This window comes from Curcuma longa, chromosome 13 (assembly GCF_044706935.1).
Source record: "Curcuma longa cultivar G26 ecotype Majalengka, Jawa Barat chromosome 13, ITB_CL_G26_1.1, whole genome shotgun sequence".
In the NCBI taxonomy this organism is placed as follows: domain Eukaryota; kingdom Viridiplantae; phylum Streptophyta; class Magnoliopsida; order Zingiberales; family Zingiberaceae; genus Curcuma; species Curcuma longa.
Window position 1 is genome coordinate 9004795 of NC_133873.1, and position 17737 is coordinate 9022531.

The 17737-nt window shown below is 35.4% G+C and overlaps 1 protein-coding gene and 1 long non-coding RNA gene across 2 annotated transcripts; one reads left to right on the plus strand and one right to left on the minus strand.

Moving 5' to 3' along the window:
- Positions 1 to 596: 596 nt before the first annotated feature.
- On the minus strand, positions 597 to 1123 carry LOC141843875 (uncharacterized). The gene is made up of 3 exons (XR_012603095.1): positions 1024 to 1123; positions 879 to 950; positions 597 to 738 (listed from the first exon to the last, which is right to left on the minus strand). It is a non-coding gene; the product is annotated as an uncharacterized LOC141843875 (long non-coding RNA).
- A 5835-nt stretch (positions 1124 to 6958) lies between these two features.
- On the plus strand, positions 6959 to 9297 carry LOC141844201 (bHLH transcription factor RHL1-like). The gene is made up of 7 exons (XM_074732232.1): positions 6959 to 7526; positions 7621 to 7704; positions 7791 to 7931; positions 8137 to 8202; positions 8457 to 8522; positions 8624 to 8689; positions 8793 to 9297. Exons 1-7 carry the CDS (start codon positions 7071 to 7073, stop codon positions 9108 to 9110), a joined length of 1197 nt encoding a protein of 398 aa, XP_074588333.1. The 5' UTR covers positions 6959 to 7070; the 3' UTR covers positions 9111 to 9297.
- The last annotated feature ends 8440 nt before the right edge of the window (positions 9298 to 17737 follow it).

Consider the following 17737-nt stretch of genomic DNA (forward strand, 5'->3'; position numbering starts at 1 on the left):
CACTACAAGAATTCAGGTATTTAGCGACGAAATATTTTCGTCGCTAACCTAATAATTTCGTCGCTAACATACTCAAGCGACGATAATATATCGTCGCTATTTTTGTTGCTATAAGCTCGCAAATCTAGCGTTAGCGACGAAATTTTGAAAATTCGTCGCTAACATTAGCGACGAAATAATAATCGTCGCTAATCCCGAAAAAATTCATCGCTAACGTTAGCGACGAATGTTAAAAAAATTCGTCGCTACGTTAGCGACGAATTTTCACAATTCGTCGCTAACGTTAGCGACGAATTGTCAAATTTGCGTGAACACCTCGAAATAGGCATCGAAGAATCTCGAGGGTTAGCGACGAAATGTGGTAATTTCTTCGCTAACCTTAGCGACGAAATTACTAGATTTCGTCGCTAATAGTAAACTTTCGGCTCTTTTTCGCTTATATCCTATAATACATATACATCACATCACAACAAACCCTAATACATACACATCACAAAATAACATTCAATAACATATTCACATACAACTAACACAAAGTTTAATACAAAGTTTATCACATAAGCTGATCATATTACAAAGTTTAACACAAAGTTTAATACAAAGTTTATCACATCACAAAGTTTAACACAATCTTTAACACAAAGTTTATCACATCACAACAAAAACAAAGTTTCACAATACAAACACTACTCCATGAACTATGGTAAACAAGCTCCTCGATGAATGGAAGTTTGAAGTCTGCAATGGAATAATAAAATGTTAATTTGATTAACAAATTGGTAGGAATATCAAGATGCTGAAATAGTAAAAAGTATGATAAGACAACCAAGGGACTAAAGTTGACAATTAATCAAACCATGCACCAATTAATGGCCTACCGGGTTTCGCTCAAATTCTTTCTCGTTCATTCCAATCCCCACAATTTTGTCTTGTCTGTAGCCATGGCTAACCTACATTGGAACAAAGGATAAGAAATGAAGAATATACGAGGAAGAACAATGAAAGATGTCCAGAATGGCTCACCCAACTGCTAGCAAATTTGATCCTTGCTAGAAACTTAAGGTGGTACCTTGACCAATGCACAGTAAATATTGTTCGATCATGGTAGCCAGGAAATGTACATAGGTGTTTCCTGAAGAACAAAAAACTCATCAGCCAGAAAGGATACATTGGTGTTTCCTGAACTAATAATTGAAATATTTTAAGTAATGTATGTGACAGCTAAGTCTAGACACTAAAATAAAACTTATGCAGTAGATTATAACAAAGAAAAGTTATGCAGTAGATTATAACAAAGAAAAGTGATTCCTATGGACATTAATCATACCAAACTAAAACATACATTTTTTAATCAAACTAATTTTCATATGAATCAGTCAAACCAGTAGCCCTTAATAATCAATAAATTTCTACATAAATATTCACCAAAATTAAAATCAAGTACAAACTAAGCCTACTTGCTCATTTGAAAAATCAAGAGTCTTTATTTTCAATAATAATTATAACAACACTTGTTCCATATATGCATCTTAAAGTAAGAGTTTAAGTTTACGAACTGGAATATGATTATGGATTTTTCTGCCTATTTTCTATTTCATCTTAAAGTAAGAGTTTTTCCTGATCCATTCCATTCTATGGTTTTGAAGGAAGAAGGAAAGCGGAAAAGAGAGACCATTTAAAAGCAATAAATGGAAGGTTTTCATGTTCTTGTCGCCAATTGGAGCAGCGAGGATGATCCCTGTCTCTCTGTTCTTTCCTTGACTCAGCTTTCGCTCTCCTTCAACTCTGCCCTTCCCTCGTCCCTTCCTCCCCTTTCCTTCCTGGCTCTCTCCCGGTCATCTTTGTCTCTTCTGTTTCTCTTTGATTTATCTGAGGACGGTTTAAAATCTTCTAGGAATTTCTCACAATCGCCAGGGCTCCTGGCGAAAATTGACTAAGATGGAATTTTACTGATGCAAACCCTGTAAAAATATAATCTTTCTGTGTAGGAATCATCCTTCAGGCCCCAAGATTTGGACTTTGCAACCGGTACGACCACCGATGAGCAAGCCGTCGGTCAATCCTCCTCCCCATCGCTCCTCCAAGTCCATCTCCGTCCTCCCGTACAAGACCGCCAATCTGCGGGATCATTACCGCATCGGCAAGAAGCTAGGGCAGGGGCAGTTCGGCACCACGTACCTGTGCGTTGACAAGAATGATGGCAAGGAGTACGCGTGCAAGTCCATCCCTAAGCGCAAGCTTCTCTGCGGCGAGGACTACGAGGACGTGTGGCGCGAGATCCAGATCATGCACCATCTCTCGGAGCACGCCAATGTGGTCAGGATCAAGGGAGAGGCGGGTGGAGGCGGAGGAGGAAGGCAGGAAGAGGTGGGCGGAGGAGAAAGGCAGGAAGAGGCAGAGGAGAAAGGCAGGAAGAGGCGGGCGGAGGAGAAGGGCGGGGCGCAGGAGAAAAGGGGCTCGAGGAATGTGGAGGAAGAAAAGGGAGGCGGGGTAGGGTTTAATCGAAGCTTAGCGACGATTTTCCAACTTTGTCGCTAAACATTAGCAACGAGTATCACTTTTCGTCGCGAAAACGTGTCATTAGCGACGAATTAATCCCTTTCGTCGCTAAAACTTGGAGCAAACTTTAGAAAATTGGATGGTTAGCTGTGAAATATAATTTCATCGTAAAAATTAAAGTTAGCGACGAAATTTGATATTTCGTCGCTAACGGTTAGCTACGAAATTAATATTTCGTCGTAAAAAACTGAAGTTAGCGACGAAATATCAAATTTCGTCGCTAACTCTTAGCTACGAAATTAATATTTCGTCGCAAAAACTGAAGTTAGCAACGAAATTTGATATTTCGTCGCTAACTATTAGCTACGAAATTAATATTTCGTCACAAAAACTGAAGTTAGCGACGAAATATAAAATTTCATCGCTAATACTTATATTAGCGACGAAAATGAAAATCGTCGCTAATATTTCGTCGTTATTTTTATGATTTCTTGTAGTGTAGATTTTATTTTATTTTTCATTTGATGTGTATTGACCTTATTGTTGAAACTTTGATTTACTGGTAGTACATTTCTCTATTTTCAACATATTATGTTTGAATAATTGTTTGCAATTAGGACTGTGTTTGATAGATTAAGATTATTTTTTTTATTTTTAAAAATTTATATTTTTAAATCAGCTATTACTTAGCTTTTCAAAATGATTTCAAAAAGTTATTTTTAATTTTTTTGAAAAACTTAGTTTAAATTTTGACTTTCAAAAGTAAGAAGGAAATATCTCAAAATATTTCTTAAACGAATATCTTGAAATTTTTCTAAAACTAGAATGAGTATCTTAGAATATTTTCTAAACGGATGCCAATATTTCGAAGACCAACCCTATAAAAGGTTGCTCATGCCTATGAGCACAGGTATGCACAAACATCAACCCTAATTTTTTCAAGTCCTCAAACTTCTTCCTCGCACAAAATTCTAACTTGAGCATTAAAGTGGCTTATCGGGATTCACCCCGACATCATTCTAACTTTCTTTTTGAGTACTTTTTAGGTTCTTTTGTCCTCTCCGATTGCTATCTTCGAGGAGCTTATGCGTCAACAGTTCATTGACCAGTGGCTTGATCATCCACGATATATTGGTCGGAACAAACCCATATGACAATGATTAATGATCAATGAGATGTTATCAGAAGATGAGATCATAAGGTCGTTGTGTAATGAAAACGAAACCATAATGAGGAGTAAAAACTAACGTTGCAATCAGAGAGTTTAAATAACATAAAAGCTATCGTTATATGGTGAAAGTTATAAAATAAGAACAATGATCCGAAGGCAACATCATGCTTATTTCTCATTTAACTTAAGCATCGGAAGCTCTCACTAGGACTAGTCTGGTGCTATCTGACTTTGTGTTGACTTTGAGTAGGAATCTTCTACTCGGTATGGAGACGACAAGAAGCACTTAGCCGTCAGTGTTCCTGAAGTACCCGAGTGTGAGCTTTCAAATTTTATCATATCACATCTAAATAACATTAATATTTTAGAAATAAATAGCCTATTGAATCATAAATATTTTAGACCAATTAATTTTTAAATTTATATCAGTCAAAAAGAGACGAATAATATTCACCTTGAATATCTAATTATGTCTGAGGAGTATCATGTCTGAATAGATGACTAAAGTTTTATACACATGTATCTAATTTTTCTTGTAAGTACCATCTATATTCATCTTCTCTCTTTGAAAATGTGTATCGTCCTCATCAAAATTTGGATGCCTCGATATTACTACTTGAAGACTCTGGATATTCTTGTATAGGTAGTCATATTCAAGTCAACTTCTAATCTTTCTCTATAATAAGTATGTGATGGAGCATTTGAAGAATAGGATCATGTGTCTTCTTGGACTGACACAAAAGGGTAGTTCTTATCCTCTATGAATAACAAGCGGTCTTTAGTGGCTAAACCGTCCATGAGCCAGCAATCAAACTACGAAGGCATGACTAGGTTAGATATACGACTTCCAAATAGTGTTCACCCATAGTTGTCTGCCCCTATTCTTCTGAAATACTTGTAAGCTTCATCAACATCTTTATTTGTTTAGGTGAATCAGATTGTATGTCTTTTACATGTTATTATTGATTCCTCTCTACTCATTATTTCATCTTTGATATGCAAAATTTTTTAATTAATGATGAATTAATACACTTCAACTGCCAATCCTATGACTAATGGACCTTAATTACATCTATTGGATATTCATTATGATCCCAATTAAAACTGTCAAACGGGTAACCTATGGCGGGGTGGGCCAATCTACTAAAAACCCATGATATAGTGGGGTGAGATGGCCAACCCACTAACTTGGCGGATTGAAAAATTTCCAACCCAACTCAATCCAAGACGGGTTATGGATTAGATGGGTAAATCCACGGATTTGTCAAAAAATAAATAAATATTAAACAATTAAAAATTTTAAGTTTGGATTATAGTTTAAATTGATAAGTTAAAATTTTTAAATTTAAGTTGTAATTTTAAAGTTTGAATTATAATTTAGACGGATTAAATCCACTAATTCATTAAGTTTTCTACTTTAATTTTAAAATTTATAATAAATAAATAAACTTTCTCAACCTGCGGACCAGGCCAATCCACGTAGGCCAACCCATGGATCGCGGCCTAGGGGGGTAGACAGGTTAACCCATCTTAAAATGGATTGATAAAATTTTAACACAACCTATCTAAATTATTTGATGGGGCAAGCTAATTCAATGGATCCAACCTAAATTGATGGATTATAATTCCAATACAAGTAATTTACCAAACAAAAAGAACATTTATTATCCTATTGATTGAAATTTATGGAATATCCACAATCACGTTAAACGAAGAGATCTCAATCTCAAATCCCAAAAAAAATTAATGCAAGAGAGGAAATGGTGGAAGAGTGGTGTTAATTAATGCACGCAATTACAGTATTAAACAACTTCTTCACAGCAAACAAGAAGCTTTGTGCCTTCGTTTGTTGATCCACATGATCATTATTCCATCATGCTTCATGCTTCATTTAATGAAGCTTTAATTAGTGCCATCATAATTTATTCTTTAATTTTTTAAAAATATATTTTTTTGTTAATTTTGTATTTTGAAATTTTCTTCTCATTGCATGATATACTATTGTTTTGCTTAATTTCTACAATGCATGCAAAGCACGTGCATGACATGTGGCAATTAACAATCCATCGTAATAATTAGATCATAAATGCGAGTGAAGATAAGTTAATAACTATTATCAAGTCAAATGTTTGACTTTAAGATGTGCTTAATTGCATGGATTGCAAACTCCCTATAATTGTAGGTAAATTATCTCATAAAATAAGCTAATAATGACTGGACTAATTATTAACAATAATATAGAATTCAAAGTCTTAGCTAGTGTGATTATTATTTTTATCAACTTTCATTTTTTTCTTTAAAAAAATAAGCATTAAATGCTATGTAATATTGGTGCAAATGATTGCATGGAATCCAAAGGTTGAAGACTTGGAATGATTATAAAAAATAATATGAGATAATGTCTAGTGGTCGATTGTAATTTTCTGATCTATCTTCTTTAAAAATGATTATGGACTCGATTGTGTAGAGTTATTGGATGACAAATTCTATCTTTTTATTGAAGAGATAAAAATAAATTTTTATATTTTATATTATTTTAAATAATTTGAATATAGAGAGAAGGGGTCTGATTTGTGTAAGATATGAATGATATGACACAACTTGCGAGTTCTAGGTATTTGTCTCTTCTTTGGTTTTTATAAAGTAATAAAAATTAGATATAACACAACTTGCGAGTTCTAGGTATTTGCCTCTTCTTCTGGTTTTTATAAAGTAATAAAACTTAGATATAAATTTAAAGTGCTTCCCTTAATTATATTTTCATTAAAAAATCTCATATTAAAAATTATTAAAAATGCATCACATCCTATTTTTCATTATAAAAAAATTTAATTAAACATATTATAGTAGTTTTTTGGTTAAATTGGTAAAAAAAACTTTAATATTAATTAAAATAAGTTAAAATTGTGTTAATATTATTTTAATAATTTTAATTACAATTACTATAATATATAAAAAAATGTAGTCAAAATTATTATAACAGTGTTAGAAATAAAAAAAATTAAATGAAAAATAAAATAAAGTAACCTTTTGATTTTTTTTATTATAGTATGCTATTTTTAATTATTAAAAAGCCCATCAAAATTTTCAAACTTCAAAGGTATTGTAATGTTAATAATTGAAAGAAAAATAAAGAAGAAAATGATTTTTTGAAATTCAAAGAGAATTTTAAAAAGAAAAGTTCTTTAAGGTGGAAATAGAATTTCATCAAAATATTAAATTAATCATAAAAATTCCAGTATAAGTTACGACCCATACTACGAGCTCTGTTCTAATCCAGACGAGTCGCTTCTTCGTCCCCGTCGTCGTCGTCGTCTTCTTCCTCGAGAAGACGAAGAAGAACAAAAGACGTTGCCTTTCCATTTCAAAACCATAAACCTTGCCGTCGATTTGAGGGCTGATGTATCCGAGCACGAGAGAGAAGCAAGTGCATGGCATGGCCGCGGCGTCGCTCAATGGCATCGCTGCCCCGGAGCTGCAGAACGGCCGTGGATCGGAAGAGACGTTCGTTCTCGATGCCTCCGCTGGTCACGAAGACTTCCTTGACGAGATCCTATCCGGTCTGGCAGCCCCCTGGGAGGCCTCGGCTTCCGATCGGCAGTGGATCGTCGGGATCGGGGATATTCCGGAGGACGGGTTGCCGTATGCTCCATTCGACGAGTCGACTCTGCTCGCTAATCGACTCTTGCAGTACCAGATCAGCGGTGGGAGCTCGTCGGCGGAGAAGGCTATGATGCTGCCGCTCGGCCATGATTCCCAGCAGCAGCTGCTCGTCGCCGGCTACGGAAACTCTGGGCTCCGACCCCTTCCGATGACGCTCGGCAGGGCCGGTTCCATCGATTCGCCCAATTCTACTGTACGCCGCCCTAATTTTCCCGGTTCTCTCTTCTTCATTGTTGAAACAACGAAAACCTAATTTTCTTCTCCCCATTCGATTACGGAATTCGAAGGTGGTCGACGCGCTTTACAGTGGTTTCGGCGGATCGATTCAGCTCACTGATTCGGCGAATCAACACAGTTTGCCCCATCTCAAGGTGTTCCTGAAACCTAAAAGCTCCATCTTTTTGTTCCTTTTCTCAAGCATTTCCTTTATACTCATGATAACCCAAACTAAACCCAGGGAGCGTCGACGCCTGGCCAGAACTTTGGAGCAGTCACCCCCGTCGCCTCGGCGTCCGCCGGCAGTGGCACGGCGCCACCGAGGCAGAAAGTGAGAGCGCGGAGGGGCCAAGCCACCGATCCCCACAGCATCGCCGAGAGGGTAAGCGAGGACATTATCAACCGACAAAAATAATTCGAATTTCTCCACCCAAATCATTGCTTTCCATTGTTTTCGAATCAATTGGGTCGGGAATTGCGTGAATTGATGAATCCCTTTCGCCTCTTCTCGCGTTTGTCTGCTCGTACATGAACAGTGGCATCGAATCTTGTTCTATTCTGTGTTAATTCTCTGTTTCTGTTCACAGTTGCGAAGGGAGAGGATAGCGGAGAGGATGAAAGACCTCCAAGAGTTGGTGCCCAACGCCAACAAGGTATCACAACTTTCTCTTTGTCTTCTCCTGCTTTAATTTCCACTTGGGGAATATTGTGATATGAAGACAGTACTATTAAAGATTAGATCAATGTTACATCATACTTGTCGCATCACTTGTTGATGGTGAATGAACGATTTCAAGATGTTATTCACAGAACATGGTAATGAATAAGAAAATTAGGTGAATGATTCTGTCCGACTATGCATGCACTCGCCGTGTAAAAGCTTTGTTTGGTTTGGGATTAATTGCAGACGGACAAGGCTTCGATGCTTGATGAGATCATCGACTACGTTAAGTTCCTCCAACTGCAAGTCAAGGCAAGCTCTCCTTTCCCTTCTCGTCACAAATGAATAAGATCTCTATACGAAAGTCAACCATATGAAAGTGGAATGATGGTAATGGGTTTTCTTTCAAACAGGTTCTGAGCATGAGCAGATTAGGCGGCGCGACCGCCGCTGCGCCGCTCGCCGACATGTCCCACGAGGTATTACCTTTTTTTGCAACGATTCTTTCGACAAGGATTTCTTTTCCTTTTTTGTTTTCCTAGTCATGTAAGATGGATATATAAAAGATCTCTTAATGAGCAGGAGCAGACCGGCGATGGGTTGGCAGTGACGGAGCAGCAAGTGGCGAAGCTGATGGAGAAAGACATGGGCTCGGCGATGCAGTACCTGCAAGGGAAGGGTCTGTGCCTCATGCCCATCTCCCTCGCCTCCGCCATTTCCACCACCACCGGCGTCTCTTCCTTCCCCCGTCCCCACTCCTCTTCCAGCTCCGCCGCCCACCGGCATCTCCCCAACGCTGGAGCCGGCGACGCCCCATCCTCCCCGGCCGCGTCGGCCCACTCCCCCGTGAACAACGTCAGCGCCGCCGCCAAGGAATGCGTCGTCGCCTCCAAAGCCTGATCTCCAACCCCATCACGAAACAGAGGAGGAGGAGGAAGAAGAAGAAGAAGAAAATCTGAATTTCTGAAAAGTAGAAGATATGCAATTGACTTTGCGGGCCATCTCTTTTCGCTGATTGTTGACTTTGAAGGATCAAGTCAAAAGTTTCGTCCTCGATTATAATATAGCTTACTTTAATTTTCAACAATCTACTAAAGGACAAAGAACAAAGGACAAGAGACGCACACAAAGTTAGGGAACGCACCACAAGTTATTATTTTTTAAAAACCGCACTTATCTTTCAATCCTAAATTATTAATTTTTTCCATTTAAATCGAATAAAATTGAATCAAATAAAATTTTTAAAAAAAACTTAATTGTTTTATCAAGAAATTTCATATAAAAATTATTAATTAATTTTTAATTTTTAATTTTTAAAAAATATGATCTCTTAAATTTATTCATTTTTTAAATTGTAATAATTTTTTTAAAAATTAATAAAAAATTTTAAAATTAAAAGAACGTTTATAAATAAAAAAATATATTTTAAATTATTTTTATTCATTTAATAGCGTATTAAAAGAGAAAAAAAATAAAACAAAATTAAAAAAAAATAACTAAAACTAAAAAAATTACTTTGATATTATTTTGGTTTAAAAATTATTACATTAATATTAATTTCTTTAAAACATCACCATCTTAATACAAATTTCATCAAAATATCATCACTTATATAAATTTTCAAAAATAAATTATGCACGGCTACAAAGGTTTTGAATTTAAAATTTTAGGATGTCATGAGACTAAAGAACTCTGTAGAAACTTATAAGACTAAAATTGGGTCCCATCAAAGTTATTTAAGACCAACAATAAATTTTGTTCGAAATTCATTTATTGACATAGAGGATTTGGATTTTGAAATTTGGATATAAAGTAGAAGAGGAGAGTGTAAATAGGTAGATGGTGTGTAATCATAGTTTTGAGCCTTCTATATTAAGTTATGAGTTTGAGTCAATTGACACGACAATTAAATTTTTGAAAATAGATTGTGCATGTTTAAAAAGACCTTCAATTTGAGACTTTAGAGTACGATGAGATTGAGGAACAGTACAGAAATCTACGGGACTAATTAGGTCATATCAAAGCTAACTAAGGTCATCAATAGATTTTGTTCCAAATTCATTGATAGATTTAGAGGATTTGAAAATTCTAAAATTTAGACATAGACTACGAGAAGAGAGTGTAAAGAAGATAGATATGGTGTGCAATCCTAATTCTGAGCTGCCTACATAAAGTTACGAGTCTGTGTCAATTGACACTTCAACTCAATTTTTGAAAATATATTGTGCACGGCTAAAAAGAACTTAAATTTGAGACTTTATAGCATGGTGAGATTAAGAAGCACTCTAGAAATCTACCGAATCAATTGGGTCTTATTAGAGCTAGCTAAGGTCATCAATGGATTTTATCTAAAATTCATTGATGAACCTATAGGATTTCGAATTCAGAAACTTGATATAGAATGGAAGAGATTGTAGATAAGGTACATATGGTGTGCATCCCTAGTTCTAATCCTCCTACATGTAGTTATGGGTCCGTGTCAATTGGCATGCCAACTGAATTTTTGAAAATAGACTGTGCACAACAATGAACACCTTGAATCTAAGACTTTAAGACACAGTGAAATTGAAGAGCACTGTAGAAACATATATGACTTCGATTAGGTTGCATAAGAGTTGGTAAGGTCATCAATGAGTTTTGACCAAAACTCATTGATGAACCTAAAGGATTTGAAATTTTGAAACCTAGATATGGAGTGGAAGAGGGAAGTGTACAAAAAGTATAGATGATGTGCAACCCTGATTCTGAGTCGCCTACATAAGTTATAGGAGTTGATTTAGAATGATCAGAACCATAGTGGTGTTGTTTTATAAAGATCAACACCATTGTGTTGGAGAAATTACAACATACTGGTGCTGCTTTATAAATATCAACACCACCGTATTAGAGAAATCACAACATAGTAGTGTTGGTTGCAAAGAATTATGACCATTATGGTGTTGATTTTCAAAAATCACATCAATGTATTGGACAAATCACAATACAGTGGTGTTGATTTTGAAAGATTGACACCACCATGTTGGACAAATCACAACACAATGATGCTAGCTTTAAAAGATCGACACTACTGTGTTGGAGAAATCACAACACAGCGGTGTTGATCTTTCAAAACTTGCACCAATGTGTTGTGATTTGTTCAATATATTGGTGTTGTTATGTAAATCAACACCATAATGCTCTTTATCCTTTGAAATCCACACCACTATGTTGTGATTTCTCCAACACGGTGGTACTTATCATTATAAAATAGAACCACTATGGTCTCGATCCTTCAAATCCAACGTCAAAACCTTCATATATGAGGCTTAGAACCATGATTACACATCATTTATATCTTCTCTATACTCTCCTTTTCCACTCTATGTTCAAGTTTCAGAATTCCAAATCTTTTATGTTCATCAATGAGTTTCGACTAAAACTCATTGATGAACTTAGTCAATTCTGATGGGACTAAATTCAAATCCTATAGATTTTTATAGTGCTCCTTAGTCTCAGTTGTTATATTTGAGAGATATATTAAGACAATCGTCTTATATAATATACTATTTATTAGATAAATAAAATCACTATTTGAATATATATTTTCTAGGTAATTTATTTGATTTTAAACTCAATTACTGATGTCAACAATACAATGCATAGCATAAGAGAAATTGTGATTAGATCATAATTAGTGGGCATCTCTACATGTGTAATTATATACGTATTAAAATATGCCCTAGTTGATGAATTGATGAAATTGAACATTATTAATTCTGTAAGACTATCATATGTTAGACTCCTTAATTTTACCAAACAACCGATCTTAATTGGCTTAAAATATTGGGATGTCAAGAGTTAACATATGAATGCTAGTTAAGGGCAACTAGTTCATTGGAAGTGACCTGCCATTAGACTTCATGTGATTCTATACATGTCTATGAAGATCTCAATGTAGATCGAGCGTAAGTTTCCTTCGACTTGAGGTATTCAAGTCATCCTGGTCATGGAAACTTATACTTTGACATCTTAAGCAAATATCTCTATGGAGGTGTGGACGCGGAATGATTGGGTATAAGTCAAAGTATTCGAAGATAATTGAGTAGCCAACAAAGGATTCATTACTTCTTTTATTATGAGACGTATACCCTATGGTCATTTATTAGGATTGTTACTCGTAAGTCTTTGGTCAAAAGAGAAATACATCAAGAGGATGGTCATCTTGAACAAATATTTTGAGTAACTTGAATCCGCAGGACAAGGAACTACTTCTTGGGGTAGGTGTGACATAGTCAGTCTAGTGGGGGCTAACACATATGTAGGATCATTGGAACGCGCTAGAGGGGGGGGATGAATAGCGCGTTGTCGCTTTTTCTCGTTTGTTCGTTTCTATCAAAGACTAAGCAGCGGATTAGAAAATAAAACACAAGAACACACATATTTTACTTGGTTCTTAACCCCCCAGGGTTAGTACGTACAAGGCCTATGTACGGGAGGCGCCCATCCACTAGTGGTCTCCTTTCCGAACCTTGTTCGGAGGCAAAGAAACTCGTCTTGTTGGGTTGCAAGGGTGCAAACATAGTCCCACATCTAAAACACATGGAAAACATTATGGGTTTAAAAGAATGAAAGATATCTCCATTGGGATGAAGCCTTTTGGGTTGAGCCCAAGAACAAAAACATGAGGGCTTAGACCCAAAGTGAACAATATCATGTTATTGTGGAGATATTTTGATTCTATCGGTTCTAACAAGTGGTATTAGAGTGATGTCTCTCTTCACTGGACTAACCGCCAAAAGAGTCATGATCCAGATCTAACCATGTGGGTTGAACCTTAAAAATAAAGGAAGTGGGTGCTCCCGTGTCTGGATCAAGAGGACCAGACACTAGGCAGAAAGTCCTAGTTGCGGCTAGACAAGAAGTCCTAGTAGGTCGGGATGACTGAGGGACAGAAAGTCCTAGTTGCGGCTAGGCAGGAAGTCCTAATAGGTCGGGTGGACCGAGGGGCAGAAAGTCTTGGTGGATCGAGGATTCAGACATCAAACGGAGGCTCTCCATTTGGGGGGGGGGCTATGGTTCTTTGTTTGAGGGGGGGATTGTTGGGTTGCAAGAGTGCAAACATAGTCCTGCATCTAAAACACATGAAAAAGATCATGAGTTTAAAAGGATGAAAGATATCTCCATTGGGATGAGGCCTTTTGGATTGAGCACAAGAACAAAACCTTGAGGGTTTAGGCCCAAAGTGAACAATATCATGTCATTGTGGAGATATTTTGATTCCATCGATTCTAACACGTCTTACAGTCTGATAAACAATAATATAAATTAAGAACAGAAAGAACAAGTAAGAAAAGAGTAACCAAACAAATAGCCGCCGATCTGGAAGTTCGAGCGCTGTGCACTCCTCCTGGACCTTCCCCGATTGCACGTGCCTGGCCCCGTTCGTGTTCAGAAACACCACTTCTTGGAGAGGAGAACTTGTTAATCGATTCCCTTGTTTATGCACGTCCACCTTCTTTTATAGGGCACTCGAGTCGACTCAACTGGGATCTTGAGTCAACTCGAGTCTGACTTGGAGCTTGCCGATAATTTTTTCTTTCTGCTGCGTTATCCGGACTTCGAGTCGACTCAACCCTCATCTTGAGTCGACTCCATCTTGAGTCAACTCAACCCTCATCTCAAGTCAACTCCAGTGACTTTTGCTCAGGTTTGAAAGGCCTCTGAGAGAGTTTCGAAACGCATTCGACCGTGCCTCGTTTTGAGTCCCGAGTCAAAAGTTATGAAGTTGGACTCCTCATGTGTTGCCCCTGCATCATGGTTCCTGCAAGACAAGTATGCAAACAAAGCATCACAACCTACCTTTATTTTGTGGGTCTAACTTCAGATTTCTACCAAAATCCTGGGTTAGTCTGACGCCTACCATTCCACTCCGGGAACGTGCCCTTACCCACTCCACTCAAGAGAATTTACCTTTGCCAACCAAGTCCTCCTGACTTGTTGGACTTTTGCTCGGCTCTGTCCTCAGCCCCCAGGATTTGTGCTGCGGCTCGGTCCTCTCTGACCAGCCCAGACTTCTGCTGTGACTCGATCCTCCAGATCAGCCCAGACTTCTGTTGCGACTCGGTTCTCCAAACCAGTCCAGACTTCTGCTGCGACTCGGTCCTCCAGACCAGCCCAGACTTCACCTGGTGCTTCGACTCTGCCAAGACTTCTGCCTGATCCTCCAAACCAGGACTTCCCTTTGCCTAGCCTACAACTAGGACTTTCCCTTGCCTAGCTTCACTTACCAGGACTTCCCTTGCCCGATCGTCCAGATCAGGACTTCCACTACCTAGTCTAACCGACTAGGACTTCTCGCTAGTCATCTGACTAGACTTCACTCACTTCCACACATCCAAACATCAAGTCCTGTTTGGATCAACCCTTGGTCAAACTGACCAGACTTAGGTGTATTGTCAAACATCGAAACCCTAGGAAAGATCTAGTGCTTCTTGCACCAACAATCTCCCCCTTTTTGATGTTTGACAATTTCTTAAGTTAATATAGGTCAGGGTTTAATTATCTGGGAGAATTTTATATTATTAACTTAAGGTCCCTTCTCCCCCTTTTCATACATCAAAAATATTTAAAGTTAATTTAGGTTCATTCTCTCTTGCACCAACAATAATGGTAACGCCTATGGTCACAACTAAGTTTTGACATATCTTGAAAGACCATAGTAGATTTAAAAGATAATTTTGAAAGAGAGTTAAAAATAAATTTTCTAAGAGGTTTTTCAAACCAAGTTGTTTTACAAGAATAAATTTTGAAAGTATTTTAAAATTTTAAAAGTGTTTCATAAGTATTTTCAAAATAAGTTTTTGAAACAATTTTTTTTAAAAAAATAAGTTTTTGAAGATAGAATTTTCAAGAATAATTTTGTAAAATTATTTTTCAAAAGCATTTTCAAAATTTTTAAGGAATATTAGAATAATTTTTCAAAGTACTTTTTCAAACTAATTTTTCAAAATAGTTTTTAAAATAATATAGAAAATTTTTAAAAATCTAATCATTATTCTTTTAAGTCAGAATCTCCCTCATAACCTGACACATCCTCAGGGCCCTTTGTTAACCACAAAGCAATCTCCCTGTGTGTCTTAGGATTTGACTCAAATTAAAAGAATAATGGATAATAATTTTTGAAATATGGTTTGAGATAGAGTATTTTCAAAAATAAGTATTTTCAAAATAGATAGATTTTTGAAAAACTACTTATTATCCTTTTTAAATTAGAATCTCCCCCTTAACTAGACACGTCCTCAGGGCCCTTTGTTAACCACAAAGCAAACTCCCCCGTGTGTCTTAGGGTTTGATCCTAAATCAAAAGAATAATGTATAAAATAAATTTAAAAATAATTTTGGGGAAAATAATTTTTAAATTAATTTTACTCTTTCGATTTGGACCTCCCCCTAAATCTGACACTTCCATAGGGCTCCTTGTTAACCACAAGGCAAACTCCCTAAGTGTCTTAGAGGTTAATCTAAATCAACCAGAGCAAATAACTTAAGATTTTAAAATATAATTTTTTCTTAAACTTTTAAGTTTGGACTCCCCCTAAATCTGACACTCCCTTAGGGCTCCTTGTTGACCACAAGGCAATCTCCCTATGTGTCTTAGGGGTTATTCACAGTTTTTAAAACATTTTATAAAATAGTTTTCAAAAAGAATGTTTTTCAAACTATTTTGATTTTTAAACTTAGTTTTTTTTAAGAGGTCTTTTAGGTATAAGTCTTTCAAGAATGACCTCCCCCTAAACTAGACACTCTCTTAGGACATCCTTGTTGACCACAAGGATTTTCTGCCTATGTGTCTTAGGGTTCTTAGACTTAGTGTTGACCTAGAGGTTTGTGTCTAATGTGTTGGTCAACCAAGTTTTCAAATATATAATATTTTGAAAATTATAGTATAGATACACCCAGCAAGCACGAATCTCAAGTAAATATCAAATTTTCAAAAATAATTTTTATAAAAGTATTTATAATAATTTTTGAAAGCCTTTTTCAAAACATTGTACTTTAATGTCCTTATCATCTCACCCATTCTAAGTGCCTCAGTACATGGCAAACAAGGGTTACCTTATAGGTTCTGTGAGATGAGTTATCAATTTTATCTTTATTAAATTTAAGTTAATTTCTAATGAATGTTTGACCTTGTGTTAGATTCAGGTTTAACCGTCAATCAATTAAGTCCACATTTCAAAAATCAATTTCAGGCAGTGGCGAGGCACAGGGGCCTTCTTGGGTATCGGAACAACGACCATGTTCTAAGATAAAACTGATTCAAGAAATTATGACCTTAACCAATTTCTTGAGAAATCTTGGTCTAACTAGTCTAGGATGTGGCGAGGTAGCTTCGGTCAGTTCCACTTAGCTAAGCAGACCAAGCAAGGTACTCCTTACCCCACTTGACTACCCAGACCAAGCTTCCCTAACGTACTATCATCTCGCCCCACCCTAGTACTATGTTGTCAAGTGTCAACAATTCATGTGTCCTTAACTAACCGTTCTAAGTTAAGCAGAAAAATAAACATGATGACATGACATGTTATATGCATTTAAAATAACGCAGATGCATGTCATGACAAGTATGCATGAGTCAAACAATTCACGTAATTTTTAATTTCTAAAAATGTATCAAATTCTCGATTTGATACATTTCGTGTGGACACGCGAATGTGTCAACCCACTTTGACACACTTTGAGTTTTATTTTTATTATTTCATTTGGTAATATTTTAATTTAGTTTTATAATTAAAAGTAATTTATTATTAAATTCATGACTTTTAAATTTGAGTTATTTTTAATTTCAAATTAAAAATTTTAGTTTTGAATTTTAATTTAATTTATTTTCAATTTATTTTTAATTTAATTTCATTTAATTTAATTTTAATTTATTTTAATTTTAATTTTAATTTAAGTTAATTTTAATTTTAATTTAATTTTAATTTAAGTTAATTTTAATTTAATTTAATTTTAATTTAATTTGAGTTTTGAATTTAATTTAAGTTTTTAATTTAATTTGAGTTTTTAATTTAATTTGAGTTTTTAATTTAATTTATGTTTGAATAATTAATAAATTAGATTTGACTTGTTAAATTATTTTCCTAAATTTTAGGATTTAATTTCAAATTTTTGAATTTAATTTTTTAGGATTATTTAATGTTTTATAATTAAAGGATACACAATTATAATTAATTTTATTATTTAATTTTAAATTTTTAATATTTAATTTATAAGAATTATTTAATATTTCATAATTAAAAAGTACACTGTTATAATTAATTTTATTATTTAATTTCAAATTTTTAATATTTAATTTATTAATTTTAGGATTTATCTTGGTGGAGTTTGAATTTATCTTACTATTAAGATTATTTTAATTATTTAATTTTAAATTATTTAGTAAATTTGAATTATTCAACTTATCTTGATTATCATCATTTTTATCTTGTTCTGTTGAATTTTTATTAATTTTTAGATTTATTAAAATATTTAAAATTGAATTATTA